This window comes from Scylla paramamosain, chromosome 5 (genome assembly GCF_035594125.1).
Source record: "Scylla paramamosain isolate STU-SP2022 chromosome 5, ASM3559412v1, whole genome shotgun sequence".
In the NCBI taxonomy this organism is placed as follows: domain Eukaryota; kingdom Metazoa; phylum Arthropoda; class Malacostraca; order Decapoda; family Portunidae; genus Scylla; species Scylla paramamosain.
The window spans coordinates 13,016,692-13,038,472 of record NC_087155.1 but is presented as its reverse complement, the minus strand read 5'-3'; the positions used below and the strand labels follow the sequence as shown (position 1 = coordinate 13,038,472).

Genomic DNA, 21,781 nt, shown 5'->3' with positions numbered 1-21,781 from the left:
CTGTCTCGTCCCGTGTCAAGTGTGTACATTCTACCTATTATCAAATCAAGAAAAACTCTCGTCATCAGTGCCTGTTACTCGCACACATCAACTATATCAATTTACTACTCATGACCTACACGCTACCAATAATACCAAGCTCACTACCGGTCCTCCACGCTACCGAAACACCAGCAATGGCAAGCATCATCAACTGTGGCATCATCATCAACTGGGCAAGTATCTCATCTAATCCAGGAACAGTAGTGGAGAGGTGGACAATCAAATCTCGATACAAAGTGGTGGTCACAACAAATCTAGAACAGTTGTCACTTGCTAGCTCATTAAGTTGGTGATATTCAACAACCGTGACAAAACAACCTCTCTCTCTCTCTCTCTCTCTCTCTCTCTCTCTCTCTCTCTCTCTCTCTCTCTCTAGCAAATAATTAATTCGTTTGTTAAAACACTGTCGTTAACTGTTCTCATATATTGCATATAAATACTTTCCGCGTTACTTGACAGTACCATGCTATAGTTTGTATATATATTATGTGTTTTATTAAAAAAAAAAAAAAATGGACCGAAAAGGATAGAAAAAGGCAATTTCAAAGGAGAGGGTAGGGACAGAGAGGGTAATATACGTAAAGTAGAGTAAGGAGGGAAAGGATTAATACAAAGAGAAGGAAGGAACGAATGGAAGGAGCGGAAAGGGTAATTCGTACATAAGGATGGACCTAAAAACCTCTATGTAACAACGTAAGTGGATTGTTCGTTAAAGAGAACTAGAGAAGAAGAAAAGACCAAAAACAGTAGTTAGTCTGAGGGAGGGAGGGAGGGGAGAAGGAGGGTGAAGAGGAGGGTAGGCATGAGCTCCCTGGCGCAGTCGAGCGTGGATCAGTGGAAGAAGTGGAGAGGGAGGAGCAGTGGGTTCAGGTAAGTGTGTGTAGTATATATGTTTAAACTTCGTGTTCAGTAGTGTTGGTAATTCAGTAAATTATTCGTAGTAAGAGTTCAAGGTTGGCGAGTGTGTTTGTGCATATCTGATATTCGATAGAGCTGTAAGAGAAGACGTTGGAGATGAATGTTTGTTACACATGCGTAGATATATGGCTTAGGTGTACTTTGATCCTATACCTAATCTTTCTATTAATTAATCCACTGACGTTGTAGAGTTGGTATGACGCTTGTTTTCAAGTTTCCCCCGCAGAACTGCAGTGGGCAAGTACTATGCAATGACGGTATTGCATGGGTACAACTGATGACTCTCTATTCTATAAAATGTTAACACAGTGTTAAGTATGTAGTACTTTGCATGTAGGAACTATGTGTGAGTGCTATTAAATGCATGTGTGGCTGGGTTGTTTTTGTTTATGCGGCGTAGTGAACAACGGGAAGGTTGATGAGGTTGGTGTGGGTTACGTAATATGGGTGACCCGATGTTTCTGTAGCACTTTCAGAGTACGTGACCGGTTTTGATAGGTCTATCTCACCGTGTTTCCAAAGTCATGGTGTGTGGGTAATCGTGTGGCGAATAATAACTCTTAACAGAACAGACGGTGTGTGGTTGGTGTAGTTGCTGTAATGCTATCACCAGTGGCGGTATGGAGGAAATACCCTAAGACCATGTGAGTTCGCGTAGCTGAACCGCCTATAATACTAGATAAAAAAAGAGTTGTCTAAGTCTATCTAGCGTAGACTGGCTCGATGTTCATGGACTCCATTCTTTGACAGATGGTTCCAGTTCAGAGTGTGTTCGAAGCTTCACCACCATTACCCTCACCACCTCAATCGTCACAGCGCCATGTGTTGTGTGTGGGGAGTCGGGGATCCAGCTTTCAAGGTACAATGGTACATGACCCTAGCATTGCTGCTGCCGCCGCCGCCTTCATCCCTTCTAAACTTGTCAGTGTGACCGGCGGTCCTCCATTACTTCTCGGCGTGGATTGGCTGCTTTCTGAACTGTGAATCGTGAGACTCGTGAGTTGGCTGTTTTATTAGCTGGTTAATGAGCTGCCTTGTTCGTAAGAGTTCAAGAGACTCCCCCTTTTTTACTTTTTTTTTTATAATTTTCCCTTCATGATTATAAGTACGCAATCTCCGGAGACTCTTCGAGGTAAAATACGCTAGTCCTTTTATGAGCTGTTTAGCATTGAGCATTTTTAAGACGTATCTTTTACAAGCAATATTTTTGAGCTTTTTAAGACTTATTTTTTACAAGCAATATTTTAAGATGTATTTTTACGTGTACGTTTTTTACGTGTACATTTTGACAGGAACACTTGTAATTTTTGACGAGTCTGCACTTAAAGAATTTCAACGAGTATAACTATTTCAAGTATAAATGTGCATTACAATTGCGCGCTTTTCCTATCCTTGAAGTGAAATTTTCTATACTTAAATTAAATTTATCTTCTCGCTGTAAATTCTGAAATGCTTTCTCGCAGTTCTTGAACAAAACAGCCATCAAGAGCCCAGTACTTAGTAAAAGGCGCTCACACGTCATGCGCCCAAAGCCGCTAGTCACTGTCTGGTGCACAGGTTTTGTTAGTAGCTGAAGGCGGTAGCAGTATGAAGAGATTAGGCAAAATCCCACTAAATTTACGCGTCTTTAGAAAAAAGTATTAAGGCGAGGAATCTTTATTAGCTTGCTTCGTAGGAATAGGGATGAGTTAAGGCATCTCTACATACTAGTCAAAAACTGTTAATCTGGTTGTCATCTGGTTGTAGTCGTATGAGGCGAGTTCACTAAATGCTGCACTTGCCCTTTGGTTTTAACGCTTTTTTGTACATTGGTTTGCTTTCCAAATTTTACTTTGGTTTGCTTTCCAAATTTTACTTTGGAAGTCCTACATCTTTCCTTGTGGCCTTGGCTTTAAGTCCTACATCTTTCCTTGTGGCCTTGGCTTTAAGTCCTACATCTTTCCTTGTGGCCTTGGCTTTAAGTCCTACATCTTTCCTTGTGGCCTTGGCTTTAAGTCCTACATCTTTCCTTGTGGCCTTGGCTTTAAGTCCTACATCTTTCCTTGTGGCCTTGGCTTTAAGTCCTACATCTTTCCTTGTGGCCTTGGCTTTAAGTCCTACATCTTTCCTTGTGGCCTTGGCTTTAAGTCCTACATCTTTCCTTGTGGCCTTGGCTTTAAGTCCTACATCTTTCCTTGTGGCCTTGGCTTTAAGTCCTACATCTTTCCTTGTGGCCTTGGCTTTAAGTCCTACATCTTTCCTTGTGGCCTTGGCTTTAAGTCCTACATCTTTCCTTGTGGCCTTGGCTTTAAGTCCTACATCTTTCCTTGTGGCCTTGGCTTTGCGCGCGCACACGCGCACGCACGCGCGCACAGTAATCATCCCTGCGTTGGCAAGCGTTTCCCGGTCACTTGTTAAGTAATTCTTCGAAAGGCTGCTAATTACCAACAGTATGTTCCACCGCATACTCAGTCGTGGTTGGATGTGGCAAGTTACCAATGTACTTGAATTTTGAGAAGCAGCAGTTATCAATGTACTCTAATTTTGACTGGCAAATGTGAATGTAGTGCTTCACGGTTTACTTTGTAGTACCAGGTTTCAGGACAGGTTGTGAAAAAAAATAAAATAAATAAATAAAAAAAAGAGATGAATCCTGCTTTCGCCAGTTCCCGTGGTGCTGTGTAGTGAAGAGCGTACTTACCATTTTGGTTACACCACCTCGACCTCCGTTTACGTTTCTCATAAGCGAAGTTTTTCCTGCTACCACCGCTGCATCCTTCTTAATGCTTTTCCGTTTCTTCTATTTTTTGTTTGGGAGTTTATCCATTTCCCCTTTCTAGTCTATCTTGGTTTCTCATAAATCATGCCTTTTCCTTCCCTTCGTTACAATTATCGTCGTCTCGCCCACCACCGTCGTTCCTTATTTTTCACGCTTTGTGGTGGCCGATCCTCCTCCTCTGTCCCTCAGACCCCACTTGTTTTCTCGATGGCTTTTCGTCTTCTCTCTCCCTCTCATTCTCGACACGCACACGCACACGCACACGCACACGCACACACACACACACACGCACACACACACAAAGAACCCGGACTACTCGCCACTGCAAGCAATTCTGGAGCGACTGCAGACGTGGACGGAGGAGAGCAGGATGACCAACTACAGCAAAACTGTGGTGATGCACTTCTGTACCTCCTCTGTACCAGTGCCCCCTCCCCAGCTCACAGTGGGCCTTCACCCCCTCCAGGTGGTCCGATGTGCCAAGCTGACCTGGAAGCAACATGTTGCCAGCACCGTAAGATCAGCTACCTACAGGCTGTACATGCTGCGCAAACTCGGGTCGCTGGGGACGCCGACAGATGAGTAAAGAGAGTGTACCTCATCTTCATCCTCCCCAAACTCGTGTACGCCCCCCAGCGTGGTCCTCCTCCCTCACACACACACACACACACACACACACACACACACACACAACAGCTACAGCTAGAGTGTGCAGAAAAGGGCGTGCAGGGTCATCCTTGGCCCTGACCTGACCACCCTGAGTCTGTCCAGACTATCCACCAGGCACCGATGTCCAGACTATCCACCAGGCACCGAGAGGCTCTGGAGAAGTTTGGAAGGGGACTACTGCATCAGAAACGTGCTGCCGCCTGACGCGCCTCGCCCGGTCCGTGCCACCAGACACCACAAGATGATAACGCCCCTAAAGGCGCCGCGCACGGACTGGTACAGACTCGGTGCGATTCTCACCGTGGTGCGAGCCATCAATCGTCCCTTCTAGATTAGACTTACCTTTAGGATTATTTCCCCACCTCCTCTGTACATTTTCAGTTTTAACTGCCTAAATAATAAACCGATTATTATTATTTATTATTATTATTACACACACCGCGCCTCTGTTCTGTTCTCACCATTCACACTTTCAGCACTTTATTTATTGACCTTACCTTGCATGTTAAAATCATCTCGACCATTTTTCTCGCATGCTTGAGCACCGCCATACGTTTTCCACGGCTTCCTGTTCTCCAGATGCCATTTTTATTGGAGGCTCTATTTTTTTTTTTAAACCACTGCATCTACCTCATGAACTTCAACCTTCTATTTTGAAAATCATGAATTTCAATCAAGAACTACGTGTCCGGGTTTTTAGGTCTTGCATTTCAGCTTTATATACTCCATTATATATTTAGACTAGTCAATTTCGACTAATATCTTTAAAGCCTTCTGTTAATAACTTTACCTTCTGTTTGTGAGGCACGTGGTCAGAGTATTGCTTGCATTACCTTCTATTTGTGAGGCACGTGGTCAGAGTATTGCTTGCATATGTTTCTCTTTGCTCATGGATCAATGAACGTCACTACCACTGTCGCCATCATTACAGCAAAACACGTAAACGTCTTACCATAAGCGACGTTTATTTAGGTACAGCAAAATAACACGCCATAACCCAACATTTATTTAGGTCAAAAAGGCGTATACATACATTACATTAATATATATTAATTAGCAATATATATTGATTGGATTGGCAATAATATATATTTATATTACGGACTGGCAAATTGCCACAGAAGTCTTCATACTCTGGACCAGTGTAGTGTCTGGTAGTGGTGGCGCGGTCTTTTCGAGGTTTGTGTGCTAAGGGAAGGAAGATCTTTGTAAGGATGGACAAGGGGGGAGAAAGAGGGTTTTATTTTGTGATTAGATTCGCCATGCTGAGGGGGGGACATCAGATCAAAGCCTTTGAAGTTCTCTTGGGGGGGAGGGAGATGAGAGGAAGATGTGATTATCTTATATGAGTCAACTAAGGAGTGCCAGTCAACCAAAGAGCCTGATAAAGCCTGAAGTTATATGGAAAGTAATATGACCTGTGTATTGAGGGCTGGAGGTTGAGAAGCAAGATGCCAAATTAGGTGAGTTTTGGGAGGGTGAAAAGGAAGTGTCCTATGAAAGTGAGTGTTCTCTTCTCTAAATACACTTCAGGATCAGTGGCATCTGCTGGTGTGGTAAGCTCAGGATCAGAAAGAAGAGAATGCTGTTCAAGAAAGCCCCAGTGCATGTAATTGGAGACAGCATGGTGAGGAAGACCCCAGACTTTGTGAGAAGGAAACTGGAGTGTACCTACAAATTCTTGGAAGTGAAGGAAATGGAGGACAAGTTTTACGGGAGAGACGGAGTCTACTTCAACTATGTTGAGAATGAAAAGCTAGGACGATGACTGGCTGCTGAGTGGATGAGGGCGAGGCATGATGACCCTCGGACGACGGCAGACAGGGAAGAGAAGCAACCAGGCGAGTAAATGTGTGAAGATTGGTCGTATGAATGTAAGAGGATGGGGGGTGGGGAAGTTTGATGTAGTCTGACTGAGACACACCTGAGACGAATGGAGGGATGTGCGTATGTTAGGACTGGAAAGAGGAGAGAAAACGAGACACGGGAAGGAGGCATAGCCTTACTCCACAAGAAAGGAAGAGGACTGAAAGGAGAGATTGATGCAGGGAAGTGTGAAACCAGTGATGTGATGGCAGTGGAATGTGCAAATGGTCATGGCAGAACAGAAATGGTATTGGTGATTGTGTGTGATTGTCACGGGGTGAAAGAGCTGTGTGATAGCCATGGGGTGAAAGAGGTGATGGGGAGAAGAGGAGAAATTAACAGTTGTGAGGGCATGGAGGGAAGAGTACAGAATGCTTGACTTCTGATCTTTTTAAAATTTCTGATTGGGGCAGAGCAAACTTGGTATTGTTCAATGCCTCAAAAACTCATTCCTCCATCTATCAATTCGACACAACCTTCCAGACAACTATCCCCTCTTCTTCAATGACACTCAACTGTCCCCCTCTTCCACACTGAACATCCTCGGTCTGCCCTTTACTTATAATCTGAACTGGAAACTTCACATCTCTCTAGCTAAAACAGCTTCTATGAAGTTTGGTGTTCTGCGACGTCTCCGCCAGTTTTTCTCACCGCCCCCCCCCAGCTGCTAACTCTGTACAAGGGCCTTATCCGTCCATGTATTGAGTATGCTTCACATGTCTTGGGTGGGGGGGTTCCACTCGTACTGCTCTTTTAGACAGGGTGGAATCAAAAGCTTTTTTCTCATCAACTCCTCCTCTCTGACTGTCTTCAGCCCCTCTCTCATTGCTGCAATGTTGTATCTCTAGCTGTCTTCTACAGCTAACTTCATGCTAACTGCTCTTCTGATCTCGATGACTGCATGCCTCCCCTCCTCCCGCAGACTCACTGTACAAGACTTTCTTCTTTCTCTCACCCCTATTCTGTCCACTTCTCTACCGCAAGAGTTAACCAGTATTCTCAATCATTCATCCCTTTCTCTGGTAAACTATGGAACTCCCTGCCTGCTTCTGTATTTCCACCTTCCTATGACTTGAATTCCTTCAAGAGGGAGGTTTCAAGACACTTATCCTTCAGTTCTTGACTACCGCTTTGGACCTTTTTATGGGACTGGCATTTCAGTGGGCTTTTTTTATTTTATTGGATTTTTGTTGCCCTTGGCAAGTGTCCCTCCTACATAAAAAAAAAATAAATAAATAAAATAATTGGTAGGTGACATGAATGCACATTACTGTGAGAATGGATGAACAAGAATGGTGAAATGCTTGGAGTTGTAATGAAATGTAGTTGGAAAATCTGAATGTTACTTTTGGCAGAGGGGTGCGTGACTTGGAATGCAATGGAGCATGAATCAGTGATTGACTACATGTTGGTGAATGGAAGAATATGTGAAATTGTCACATGTGGATAGATGATGGTATGGCTGATACTGTCTGATAACAATATGTTGGTTGTGATGTACTTGATGCATGTTGGGAATGAAGTGAAAGTGGCAAGTAAGAAAAGTAAGTGAAGACCAAGAGATGTGGGGGTGGAAGAACTTTCAGGTTGATCTGAAAGAAGCTGGTATGTAAGTGTGCATGATGAGCACCTGAATGAGAAACTGGTTGAGGATGTGTGGAGTACTCCTGAGAACCAGATAGGATTTAAGAGCAGGCAGAAGAGAATATGTAAACCATGATGGAATGATAAAGAGAGGCTAGGAAGGAGCAAAAGAGTGTAGATGGCTGAGGAAAAGACATGAAAGTGATGAGGTGGAGAATGAGTATCAGAATGCATGGACAGCGTATGTGAAACAGCAGACTGACAAGGCAAATGATAATGAAAGCCAAAGTGAAGTATGTGTGAATTAATCTTTAATGGATCTACAGGCATGGAATGTGAGGGCATGGCTGTGAATGGTACAAGTTCATGAGGTTAGAAAGTATTGGTGTGGAGAGTTTGAAAGTGAATGAAGTTATAACAGGAAGGAAGGAATCAGGGAGGCAATCAGACAGTTCTGGGAAAAAGTGGTTGGTGTAGGTGAGGTGTGAAGGATATGTGACACTGTGGAGAGGAGGAATGCAGATTAACTGGATAAAAGAATCAGCAGGGAGGAGGTGAAAAAATGTGTGTAAAGGCAGAAGAATGGGAAGGCAGCAGGGCTGGATGAGGTAATCTAAGATGTATAAAAGTATAAAAATGGAGGGGAAGTTGTGATTGACAAGACTACTGAGGTATTTAACTGGGTGTGGGAGGAGGATGGGAGGAGGAGAATGCCAAGAATGTAGAATGAAAGTAGCATGACTTGCATAAGGAAGGATACAAGAGATTCTTTAGAGTTGAACTATAGGCCAATTGCATTAGTGAACACAGTAAGCAAAGTGTTCAGTGCAGTGTTGAATGAGGTGTAAATAGACTGAAAGAGCTGGAGTGCTAGATGAGGAACAAAATGGGTTCCAAGTGGACTGGAGAGCTGAGGATATGTTCGTAGTGAATTATATGATTGAGTTCTCTGAGGGATGGAGGTAAATTGTACTTTAGTTTTCTGTATTTTCTGGACATAGAGAATGCTTATGATAGGGTGACTAGGAGTCTTAGAAAAGGTTAGGTTGAGTACAAACATACTGCGTAGCATGTTATGTTAACACGAGAGCTACATACAGACTAGGATGTATAGAAATAGACTGGGTGAAAAGTAAGATAGGAGTTAGGCAAGGATGTAAATTGTCACCAACCCTTTCCAGCTTGTATACAGAGCACTTAGCAGCCAGAATGAGAAGAATGAATGCAGGAGTAAGTGTGGGAAATGGTGTGCTGTTTTAAGCAGATGTAGTGGTCATGAGTGAATCAGCTGATGAGCTCTAAAGTTTGCAGGGTGTTGTAGATGGGTATGGAAGAGAGGTTTAGCAGTGAGAAAAGTAAGGTAATGATTGTGTATAGGTCAGAGGAGTAAAGTAATGCTGTATGGAGAATTGGAGAGAACGAGTTGAAACCAGTACAAGAATACAAGTACTTAGGGATGTGGATGAGTCTGAATGGGTGTGAAAAAGCAAAGAATGAAAAGATAAGGTTGGTGAACCAGGTCAATTGGGAAGTGTAGCAAGGATGAGAGCAAACAAGTACAATATACTGAGAGAAGTGTGGAAGAGTGGAATGAAAGTTGAAGTGCTAAGTTAGAAATGGGACAGAATAAAGTAGCATGGATGGCACTGAGTGTACCTAGGTACACAGCAGTGGAAGCTTTAGGTGGTGGTATGGGATGCAGCAAGTTTAGGGAAAGACTTGCTACAGAAGCAACACTTCGGCTTGAAAGAATGGGTGATGCAAAAAAGGTGTATCTGTGGAAAAGCAGGAAGCAAATGGAGAAAGAGGTGCACGAGTGACAAAGTGTGCCGGATGAGAATGGCTGGGAGATATCAAAATGAACGGGATCAAAATGAACGTGAATGGGTTGTGACAAGAGGCAGAGTGGGATGCAAGAAAATGGAGGAGTGAGATGGACAGAAGTGAAGTGTGTGGGATTGAATGAATGGAAGAATATGGAATGAAATCTGGAATTGTATAAGGAGAAAGGAGTGTATGGATAAGTATGCAAGGAATTGCAGATACGAGTCCTGCAGCAGTGTGCCAGATGTGCAACATTGGAGAGGATGAGATGGAGAATGTGGTGCTTGAGTGAGAGTCAGAGACTATCCTAGGATAGAGATGATGCAAGTGGTTCAGAGTTAGGGCATAATAACAGTAATGAGTGGAGGATAGCAATAATGAGTGGAGAAAACAGGAAGGGAATGGATGGTGGTGCTGCTACTGAATGAAAGGATGATTGAGGCTGTGAAAGAGTTTCTGGAGAGAATGTGGCATGCCAGATGTAGGAACAATTAGTGTAAAAGGATACTTTTTTCATGGGTAAAGGATAATGTTTTTTTTTCTTTTTTCAGCCTTCTACAGTCTGTCAAGTTACTGTCAAAGGCCTGGTTTCAGGAATGAAGCCACCTGTAGCTACATCAAGATCATCTCCTGATGTGGTAATTCAGAGTTTAAGGCAGTGGTAATTCAGTTTAAGGCAGTAATAATGGGACTGCTACTGTGTGGCAGCTGTATATAATTATACACCACCTTACTACTGTCTAATCTGAATTTTAGATGCTACTGGAAGGTGTACTGTACTGTCTACAACCTGAATTTTGGGTGCAACAGGAAGGTGTAATATAACAAGAAAAATTAAGAAAATTATTAAAAAGAAAAAATAAACTGCCCACTGCATTTTTCTATATATCCTACATCTATCCTTCCTTATATATATATATATATATATATATATATATATATATATATATATATATATATATATATATATATATATATATATATATATATATATATATATATATCCTAGTTGAAGACTTGGCACAGTTCCTGACAGAAATATAAAGTGCATGAGATTCTGGTGACAGAAGAAAGGTGGCCCACAAAGGGTACTTCAGACTTCCATCATGTACAGCACAAGAACAAGCTGTGTTAAATCAAGGTTTGGAAAGTTAAGGTAGAGAAAGTGAGAAATGTATGCCTCTGTGCCAGACACTATCACGTGATACTGTTATGCACTCAGCACAGACACTGAAGCAGTAGTCATTCCAAGGAAAAAAATCAGCAAAATACCTCCTTGGGTACCCCCAACTAGCAGAGGCAAAATGTCAGAGGCACCTTTGTTTAGGGGGATCCTGATGAGGGACTGGAGCCATAGGATGGGGGATCCTGAGGAGGGAGGGACTGGAGCCATAGGATGGGGGATCCTGAGGAGGGACTGGAGCCATAGGACAGGGGATCCTGAGGAGGGACTGGAGCCATAGGACAGGGGATCCTGAGGAGGGACTGGAGCCATACGACGGGGGATCCTGAGGAGGGACTGGAGCCATAGGACGGGGGATCCTGAGGAGGGAGTGGAGCCATAGGACAAGATACAGGTATGATATTGTGATCAGAGGAGCCCAAAGGAGAAGAGAGGGTGACAGCATAAGCAAGAGGATTAGAGGTCAGGAACACAAGTAGGGTGTTGCATCAATTGCTCTAGGTTGTGGAGGATAGCAAAGTTGAAGGTTCACAAGGATGATCAGTGGAGGGAGAGGAAAGCCAAAGCTGGTGGTGAACAGTGAAATCTCCAATCTTGATCTCTGCAATCTGCAAAAGGAAAGTTGGAATGTGCTCCACTTTGGTCTTCCGAAGTGGAAGTAGTCAAAGAATTTCTTAGTCAGAGTAGTTAGGTGAGAGGTATACAGCACAGATAAATTCAGAGTGACTCTGTAGTCATAGCCAGATGGTGGAAAGCTGGTGGAAAACTTGGAAGATTCAAGAGCATGGGCACGAGAGCAAGTTAAGTCATTACACAACATCCAGCTTTGGACTGAAAATGAGGATAGAGAAAGTAGGAGGGAACAGAAAAGAGGCTACTGTCAGTTGCCTCAGATGCCTGAAAATTCAGGTGAGAAAGAGATGAGGTTTAGAAAATTTGATCTTAGACCACGAATGTTGCAGAAGTTAATGAAGAACTTCAAGGTTGAGAAGGATGTCAAGACACTTAGGGTCGTTGTCAGAAGGGCAGTCCAACCTGGGAACATTTGTGGTCCCCTCCCCAGATGGGCACTCCAAGGCTGGTGTATGATAAATTAAATTGAGTGAAGAGTGTTATTAGGTGCTTGTAGTTTCGTGTGGAGGAAGAGAGTTGTCTTTAGAGGGCAGGCTCCCTTGTGTTGTGAGACAGAAAGGGAAACATTCAGAGAGGTCACAGCTGGGTTTAATGATTGAATCATTCATTAAGTTCACAGCATCCCCTGATCCAGTACTATAGACCTCACTGGGAATAATTATCATTTCAGCAGATGCCTAATGCCTCCTCTATGGAATGATGCTGTCTATATTTGTCTAACAGGAATCATTGTCTCACATAACAAAGTCTGATATGTCAAAATGTGAGACATCGACTCATGTGAAACAGTCTGATTGATATCTGATATATCAGTAATGATTGATAATCACAGTCTTATTGATTCAATATATCAAGAGCTCTGATATCAATCTTTACTGATTAATGATATATAATCAAATCACATAATGATCATAATCATGATATAAATCTTATTTATATCTTATCATGATCGTGATTGTGATCATGATTATCATCAATCTAATCATGATTATGATATAATCAATCAAATATCAATCTATAATGATATATCATGATTATCATTTATCAATCTAATCATGATATAATCAATCAAATCAAAGTCTATATCACAACTATGGCAAGAAAGCCAATGGCACATTCATCAGTTCTAGAACAACAATAATCAGTTCTAGGAAGTGGAAGTGAAGAATGAATCATGAATACGATACAATAATTCAGGTGCCTTTACTCTGTCTCGGAAATTAATTCCAGTACGATTGAACTCAGAGCGTGACAGTACACACCAACACTGATTGATTTCCCTCCTGATGTCCATGAGTAACATGACTGCCAGAATAGATTGAATGATTGCTTTAGCCTTGCCTATGATATGGAATGATAACTGTAATTAGTTTTACTAAATTAGCATACTAAATTACATATCCTGTCAACTGTGCCAAAGAAAATATTGTATTGTAATTATATATATATATATATATATATATATATATATATATATATATATATATATATATATATATATATATATATATATATATATATATATATATATATTTTTTAGCAAATTTCCAACCATACTGCCACTGTGACTTCCACCACATCTCCTTCCAGTATCCTGCTGTGTTGGACCATCATGATGGCTTGTGTGGGCTACATATTTCTCTTGGTGACATGGTACCCATCTATACCATCTCTGCTTGTCTCCCCATTCCCATCTTGTTTTGGCAGTCTTCACCAACTGTCTGTTGACACTGAAATAACCAGAGAGCAGCTGAAGTCTTTTATTGGGCTAAAATACTAGGTTCACCTGATCATAGAAAATAGAAAGGAGGTTAACTTTCATTAGAATCTTACCTCACACTAAATCCTTCCTTTCAAGACTCCCAACATCTGTAAGACTCCTAGACCCAGAAAAAGATTGTTGACATATGTCTACAATCAAGGCAAAAAGAGCAATATATAGCCAATTACAGGCTTAAATAATTTCAGCAATATTAATATCCCAGCACATGAATACAAAGAAACACTTAAGAGCTTTTCACAACTAAGAATTTTTACTGCTATCACTGCTATGAAATTTATTCAGTGAATAGAGTAAGAAAGTTAGTGCTTCCACATGTTGACTGACTCACAGATCTGTAATAGCTGCCATCAAATAATTAAAGAGCTAACTGACAGTTCTGCTTTTTGTGGATAAAGAGTGTGATAGACATTAGATTTTGTAAATTCACCTAATTCTCATTACATACTAACTCTAATTATGTGGATTCATGTTTATGCAATGAACCTAAATGTACCAGGTATTCTAAATTTTTTTTTTTTAAGCTAGCTGAGGGTTTATCACAGCCTGCAATGGATGTGGACCCCAAGTTAGAAAGGAGGCAACACTTCATTTGAGAAGTCAGGGTATTATGGTGCTGGCACCATACAAGGAAATTCATGTCTGTTTTATAAAATATAAAATTCTGCCTGCCAAACAATAATTCCAAACAAAATTCTTTAAGCCCACTCTGACACCTACTCCACCACCACCCAAAGGTTCAACTAACACTCCATCTCAATGATCCACTCCATCACCCTGATGTGTTTTGCCACATGGTAATGGCTCACCTGTCGACATACAATATGCCGTCAGCTATGGACACATTATGACGTCAGCTCCTGGTGCCCTACATCCCATCTTCTTGGGCATAGAAAAAACGGTGAGTTTAGTTTCATGTATCCGTGCTTATTACAGAACAGCAGAAGAGGGCATCATGTGATGTACTATTTATGGTACAAGACATTATAAATCCCTTAAAGAAATGAGCATCATAAAGACTAGGATCCCTAACTCTGATCCTTTATCCTTAAAGACATTACAATAATGATAATACTGATGATTATACACAACACTCCTTCCCATGCCAGGAGATGAGAAAGACATGAGGCTGGCACAAAGGATGCTTGATAAGCTCATACCCCAGTGGCTCCACATTGGTTTTAGATGTTCCTGCACCAGCAACCTTCGTCACATCAGTTGCCGCAAGGTGGAAACAATGGTTACCATTAAGTGGATTTGAGTATTACATAGCTGCTACAGAAGTGAAAGATAAGTGCAGCAGAAAGCTCTCCTGCTCCATGTAGCAGGGAGAAAGATACAGATTTTTTCCACCTTGCAGCCAGATGATTCTTTAGATGCTGCTAAGAAGACATTAAATGATTATTTCATACCCAAGATTAATGTGAGGTATGAGTGTTTCCTGTTCTGGCAATGCACACAAGAACAGGTTGAGTCTATTAATTCATATGTAACAAAACTGTCAAAGTCAACATCTAGTTGTGATTTTCCAGATGCCACTGATGTTATTATTGATCATATAATTGTGAATTATCATTCTTCTGAGTTGAGAAAAAAATTGTTGCAAGAGAAAAATCTCACTCTGAACAAGGCTCAAGAAATTGCTAGGGCTTTAGAGGTAGCTAATTTGCAAATTAGCAGCACTGACAGTATAGTTAACAGTGTTAACCCAACCCAGCTGGTTAGCAAGGCGAGTATTAATCGCCAACAAAAAGGTAACCTTCAGTTTCAGCAGAACAAGCTGAACCAGTCTCAGCAGGCAGTTGGAGACAAGAGGCAGGTTTATCTAGGGAAACTCGGGTCTGGAAGATCAGTTTGGTGTAGCCGCTGTGGCAGGGTGGGTCACCATCCCTAGGATTGTGACAAATGTTTGGTCACTGGTCAGAAGTGTCTTGTGTGTGTGGAAAGATAGGTCATTTTGGCCAGTTTTGCAAAACCAGTACCCAAGAGTCAGACCATACCAGTCACTCCTTCACAGGTGAGAATCAGGGTCAGGCGGAAAATCAGGAAAATGCAGTGGAATTTGCTGTTAAGATAAACACTGTTAACAAAGCTAACAAAAAGATACTGCTGAAGGTTATGATAAATAACCAGCCTGTAACTATGCAGCTAGACACAGCCACAGATGTCTCTATCATGCCACAAGACATTGCCAAGGAAATACCAAACTTAGTCCTAGACCCCAGCACCAAAGTTCTGAAAGATTATTGCAACAATGATATTGAAGTACAGTAAAATCTCCCTGAACATCCTTTTCCTTGGTCTCTTGCTTGATCTTTTCCTTTAATTCCATAATGCTGGCACCAGCACATAGGTACACCCACTCCCAGGCAGGGAGCACCTGACATGGGCAGGAGTGTGGCGCACCATACTATCCCCAGTAATCTGTATTGGGACTATTCTCACTATATTCATTCTCTCACACCTCTCCTCGTTCGGTCTGGTCGGTTCTGGCTGGTCTTTGGCGGTGTCTTCCTGGTTGGTCTGCGCCTCGGCGTCTTTTACTCTTCTCATTTTCTGTTTGGCAGCTCTTGTCGCTGTTGTCCTTACGCTCCTCATCGTCCATGCACCTTGTATCCGTTCAAGGCATTCATCACTCAAGAACATAACATTCTTATGGCTCAGCAGCTTCATGTTTACATCACATCTTTCATACCCACACAGCTCACATGGTAGCAGCTCATACATCTCCCACACGCTTCTCCTCTTTACCTGCTGGTCACCTCACACACACGGCACGCATTCATCACATTTTAGTTCTCTTACTTTCCACAGAAAAATTCCAAAGCAAATTTCTGTCACGCAGATCCTCCGTCCTCCGTTACCTCCTTGTAATCTTAATGCTAGTACAGACCACTATAAAGTTCTTGACACTCCAGTTGTTGATCGGAGTGTAGCCTTCGTAACGGCACTCACACATGGTCGTCGTCTTCTTTTCAGTTCGTTATATTTATCCGTTGTTGTTCCCTCTTTTTCCACATTTTAAATACTATTGACTTAGTTTTCTCGACATATTTTTTTTTTATTAAATAAACCTTCTCCAATAGTAATGCCTTAGTTTCCTCGACATATATATATATATATATATATATATATATATATATATATATATATATATATATATATATATATATATATATATATATATATATATATATATATATATATATATATATATATATATATATATTTTTTTTTTTTTTTTTTTTTTTTTTTTTATCAAATAACCCTTCTCCAATAGTAATGCCTTCTTTTTCTATAGTTAATGGTCTTTATAACTTCTCTACTGAGGAACAAGGAACATGTCAGTAGAGTGGCATCTCATCGCGTTTTCTTCCGCTAATCTGTGATCTAAAATATATCTCTAGGGAAAAAAAATGATGGAAATAATTAAGATCGCTGAAGTCAAAAAGAAGTAAAAACGATCAAAAACCAAGACAGCGAGAAAACAGAAAATGCAGATTTTTTTTCGCGACAAGCACGTATCTTTTCTTTTTCCTACTTTCCTCAAACAGACATGCATAATCGCGACTTCGTTAGATAATCTTTCCCCAACGACTCTCCTCAATCAGGCATGCATAATCGCGGCTTCGCTTGGTAATCTTTCCCCAACACAGTTGTTTCAGTTTCAGAGACTTGGTATCCATATATAGTTACTATTATTTTTACCTTTTTTTTCATGGAGTAATGACACTCTACGTACTGTAATTACTAACACAAACACCACGACTGTCAGCAATACCAAGACCATTAAAGTTACTAGCACAACTGATAACACTGCCAAAATAACAACTCAAGTTACTAACACAATTACTAACATGAATGTTATCATTGCCTATGCAACTACTAACACTGCTAAAACAATTAACATTACCAACACAAATACTAATACCACTAAGGTCTCCATCACTAAGGTCTACAAACACTTAAATACATTACTAACACAACTAACTGCTAAACACAACCACTAACAATACCACTAATGTTATCAACACAAATACTTGCACTGTAAACACAATTAATGCTACTATTACCACTACCACAACACCTGCATATACCAGTCAACTCTGGAACAGAAGGTCCCCAAAATCATAATCTCATCAAGCAAGATATCCCAGGCTGTATAATCTTAACTTAACAAGGTTTCTCCACAACTTTTATTTTAGGGACTTTGATACTCACACTATTGCTTCTTAGTACTTCCCTTACTTTACTAGTGTCCTGGCCTTGTTTGAAAGTGCACAGAAAGCCACAATGAGCATATGTAGGCATCACTAATAAGAAGAAAATCTTGCCCACATCACCACTGCAAAGGAACATAATTATCAATCCTTTATGAACAAAGATTACATGGTACTTTTTAAAATTGTTGGCAAAGTAGGCACAGACCGAATCTCTTAGATTAAGTAATCTATAATATAATTGTCTATCACAACAAACATTTTACCAGTGATTTTGAATTAAGTGGATTACTAATTAAATGCCTGTCAAAAATAAAACAAAGTAAAAAATAACTCCTACTCCTTTGACTAAATGACCACCAAAACAAGCAACTAGATCCTTGAGAAAACAACCAAGTTTTGCTTTAATTAAATATCCTCTGAAATATACTATAATTTGCCTCAAAAAATTACCACCAAAACATTGCCATTCCCTTTTATTCACTGTATTACATCACAACACTGTAAAATAGCAATTCCTTTCAATAACAAAATGGCCAGTGAAGTAAGCCGCTATTTCTTATGATCAGTTATTCTAAATAAATAACAAAACACTCATAATACAAACCTGAAGCCTCTTGTGTAAGGGATGTTGAAGAAATCTGGGATTCAGGACATCACCATCCATCATGCATCTACAAAGTCTTGTTGCTGTACAAGAAAGACTACATGGTTCTTGAAGATGTAAATATGCTTCTGGAAGATCTTTCTCAACAGATCTTGTGAAAAGTCACATGGATAGGTGTGCAAAGGCTTCATGGTGTTAAACAGCATCAACTCTCAGCATCAACAAATGCTCTTATGAATATTTCTCCCACTGGCATACAATTCCTAACAAGCATGGGAGTTGCCAGCTGTAATCAGCATTATCAAACTGCAACAATTTTCATACATCCATACAGTATAGTACATAGACAGAAGACTATCCCTCACTGCTAATACTGTGCAATGGTCAATTACACAGCATATAGGCAATATCTGCATCAGACTGAAAACAGAACTAGTTTATCTGTCATGACTGAATGAAAACCTATGTTCATTAGAAAACAGTGAGACAATAATATATTGTATGTAAATGTGAGAGGTGGATGTGACTGGGGATCCTATCTGGCTTTGATAGGCAGGAATGACAAATCTTAACAAACTGGAGCATAAGGCCAGTCTAGCTTTGGCTCATGTGTCTGCATCCTGCAGTAGCTTTACATGTCAATGCTGAACTATAGTAGATACAGCATCTGACCTGATTAGGTGATTAGATCATATTCAGAGAACCTCTTGTTAAGGTACTCTTAGCCCTATCATCACTTAGTACTCACAAATGCTTTCCATCCATTCTCCTCTCTTTCCCCACTAGACATCTCTCATGCATTCCATGTTGTCAATGGTAAATAGAAATATAACTGTTATGCATATTAGTGATATTAACTGGTTTATGCTGTTTGTTTCAATTATTATGAAGATCAGAGGTTGTCAAGATTGCTGGGATTTTTTTTTTTATGCAATGTCCATCTATTGTTTGCCATACACACTATTTCAGAGCAAAAATACTTTGTCACAAAATTTGAAATATTCAGAGCTATAGCTCCAAGCAACCTGACCTAATGGTGTCCCTAATGGTGTCAAATACATACACTTTAGCTACATGTAAATCCTTGTATGTCCACACTGTTAGAAAAATTATATGCAATCTTGGTGTATGTACTGAAGATTTTTCTCTTGCCTTTAGGTGTGTCCAAGTTTCAATTTCATAAAATATGGTCACTTGAGGTATAGATAAAAGATGGCTATTTAATAACTTTATTCTACTCCTATGTACAGGTTGTAAGGACAGGTCAGACACCAGTAAATGGGGTCATCATTGTATTGGGGTAACAGTGAACCAACAAAACAAGCAAAGATTATCAGTGCCTATTTCGACAAAGACCACAGTCCTATCAACATCACTCAGAAATATAGACTTTGTTGAAGTAAGACAAAATTATATCCACTTTGCTCATTTTGCTACACACAGTTTCTCATCATTGTCATCACCTTGCTGCATTGCAACACTGCAGCACTGTAATATATGCCTGTGTTCATGCTAATTCTTGCATAAATTAAAGAAAGAAATACTACAAGTGAGTAACATCTGCAAGTAGTAAAGTACACATAAAGTCTGAAAATGAATAGAACTCTGAGAACAAATAACACCATATATATATATATATATATATATATATATATATATATATATATATATATATATATATATATATATATATATATATATATATATATATATATATATATATATATATATATATATATATATATATATATATATATATATATATATAATATATATAATGGTATAATGGTTGGTAAATGCAAGAACATAAGACTGTGATGACACGGTGTGAGCCCGGGGAGGGAGGAGAAGGGACTGTGGCTAGCCTCAGAGGGAGAGGAATGAAGTGGTATTTCATTTGTAAGGTATCTCAGTCCAAGAGAGGAGCCTGTTATTAGTTCCTCATTCACTTCTGTCCAAAACCAATCACTCATTTTGTACTTATAACTTCCCTGATTTTTAAAAAATGACAAACACATGAAATATCCCTACACTTCTCATCAGAACAATTCAGAGAGAATGTGTAAGTAGGGATTTTACCCTCAAACCTAAAATATAGTAGATTCAAGGTTTAGGAATAAAGCATCTCCTTAAATATCACACGCTATATAATATTCATGGAGCACTTCAATTATTAAAAGAAAATCGACCATTAGAAGGCTGTACTCATAATGAAGAACTACAATAATAGCAGCAGTTCAGTATTTACTAAGAATGTAAACTTCAGTATGCATTGATTCTACCATGCTTTGAGTAAAATTTTGACGAATATTTTGGAGAATTATGCAACCAAATTATGCACATTTTCAACTGCCAGAAAATCATTAACACACACACACACACACACACACACATACACACACACACACATGCACACTAATATAACAAATACAAAAATAGACAAACAGATGAATATGTAACTGAGTAAAGATAAATAATTAAGTAAGTGAATAAATAAAAATAAATCAAGAGTACACAAATGAATAAATAAAAATATACAAAATAATAATAATAATAATAATAATAATAATAATAATAATAATAATAATAATAATAATAATAATAATAATCTCAAAATATAACTATAAAAAAATATAGCATTATGTAAATAAGATCACAAATAATCTATTTATGTATCAATATTAGGATGTCTTGTGTGTGTGTGTGTGTGTGTGTGTGTGTGTGTGTGTGTGTGTGTGTGTGTGTGTGTGTGTGTGTGTGTGTGTGTGTGTGTGTGTGTGTGTGTGTATTTACCTAGTTGTGGTTTATGAGTAATCTCATAGTATTCCATCTCTATATCTATCCAGTTTGGTCTTAGAAGTATGGACAGTTACAGCATTGAGAATGTCTTCACTGAATTCATTCCATTTGTTCACAAATGTGTGTGTGTGTGTGTGTGTGTGTGTGTGTGTGTGTGTGTGTGTGTGTGTGTGTGTGTGTGTGTGTGTGTGTTGGTATAATGAATAAAAAAATAAATAGTAAATATATCACTTAGAAATAAAAAAAAAAGGTAAATAATAACAGTAATGATAAGAAAAATCATGACAATAATTAAAATGAATAATAATGATAATAATAATAATAATAATAATAATAATAATAATAATAATAATAATAATAATAATAATAATAATGGACACATAAAATGAATATATAAGAATCAAATTATCTAAAAGAAAGGAAGAAAACTAGGATATCTAAAGCACCATATTACATATTGGTCAAGTCCTTCACATTACAAAATTACATAAGCTAAAGTTGTAAATAATACCATGGAATTACTAATTTTTGTTAGGAAAATTTACTTCTGAAGAAATGAACTATTTCATTGAGTTATGAAAATATGAAATGGTGGATCAATACCTTACAAATCAAATAGTGGTGTTTCCACTTCATCTGCATAAATTTGTATCTTGCTATTATTTTGTAATGAGTAGATTGTGGTAAACATAAAACCTTGCTGTTTATAGCAACTGCCTTGTTTTTATCTGACATTTACAATTTATTTTCCATGACCAAGAACACTTTGAGGTAGACTCCACCTATCTCAGCCCACCTCTTTTGTACTGTGGCGGTGTATTGAGCAGAGTTTTACTGTAATTATGATCTTGTATGTTAGGCCTTATTTGCTCTGAAAATATTGCTACATACATAACAA

At 39.4% G+C, this 21,781-nt stretch overlaps 2 protein-coding genes across 9 annotated transcripts; one reads left to right on the top strand and one right to left on the bottom strand.

Annotated features, from left to right (window-relative positions):
• Positions 1-829: 829 nt before the first annotated feature.
• Positions 830-10,529, top strand: LOC135100539 (uncharacterized). Of its 5 annotated transcripts, none has more exons than XM_064003524.1 (4): positions 830-912; positions 1,711-1,827; positions 5,921-6,228; positions 10,213-10,529. In XM_064003524.1, exons 1-3 carry the CDS (start codon positions 845-847, stop codon positions 6,153-6,155), a joined length of 420 nt encoding a protein of 139 aa, XP_063859594.1. In that variant the 5' UTR covers positions 830-844; the 3' UTR covers positions 6,156-6,228; positions 10,213-10,529. The 5 variants fall into 5 exon arrangements, 3 of the variants coding, with proteins under 3 accessions (XP_063859594.1, XP_063859593.1, XP_063859595.1); XM_064003523.1 differs by having other exon boundaries at positions 5,921-6,232; XR_010268781.1 differs by having other exon boundaries at positions 840-912; positions 1,711-1,819; positions 5,921-6,232.
• On the bottom strand, positions 5,378-16,330 carry LOC135100538 (uncharacterized). 4 transcript variants are annotated; one of them, XR_010268778.1, is made up of 4 exons: positions 16,063-16,330; positions 14,067-14,139; positions 13,030-13,207; positions 5,378-11,169 (listed from the first exon to the last, which is right to left on the bottom strand). XR_010268778.1 is itself a non-coding variant. In XM_064003521.1 (4 exons), exons 1-4 carry the CDS (start codon positions 15,982-15,984, stop codon positions 5,515-5,517), a joined length of 693 nt encoding a protein of 230 aa, XP_063859591.1. In that variant the 5' UTR covers positions 15,985-16,321; the 3' UTR covers positions 5,378-5,514. The 4 variants fall into 4 exon arrangements, 1 of the variants encoding a protein (XP_063859591.1); XR_010268779.1 differs by having other exon boundaries at positions 14,067-14,136; XM_064003521.1 differs by lacking the exon at positions 14,067-14,139 and having other exon boundaries at positions 5,378-5,575; positions 10,979-11,169; positions 15,722-16,321.
• Between the last annotated feature and the right edge of the window lie 5,451 nt (positions 16,331-21,781).

Bases quoted from the DNA above. Each gene is read 5' to 3' on its own strand.
- LOC135100539 (XM_064003524.1), top strand. From the start codon at position 845: ATGAGCTCCCTGGCGCAGTCGAGCGTGGATCAGTGGAAGAAGTGGAGA. The intron at 913-1,710 runs GTAAGTGTGTGT...ATTCTTTGACAG, and splicing joins GGGAGGAGCAGTGGGTTCAG to ATGGTTCCAGTTCAGAGTGT. The intron at 1,828-5,920 runs GTACATGACCCT...AATACACTTCAG, and splicing joins CCAGCTTTCAAGGTACAATG to GATCAGTGGCATCTGCTGGT.
- LOC135100538 (XM_064003521.1), bottom strand. From the start codon at position 15,984: ATGTATGAGCTGCTACCATGTGAGCTGTGTGGGTATGAAAGATGTGAT. The intron at 13,208-15,721 runs GTGTGAGAGAAT...TGGTTATTTCAG, and splicing joins ACCAGACCGAACGAGGAGAG to TGTCAACAGACAGTTGGTGA. The intron at 11,170-13,029 runs GTTGGAAATTTG...GTCCCTCCTCAG, and splicing joins GAAGTCACAGTGGCAGTATG to GATCCCCCGTCGTATGGCTC.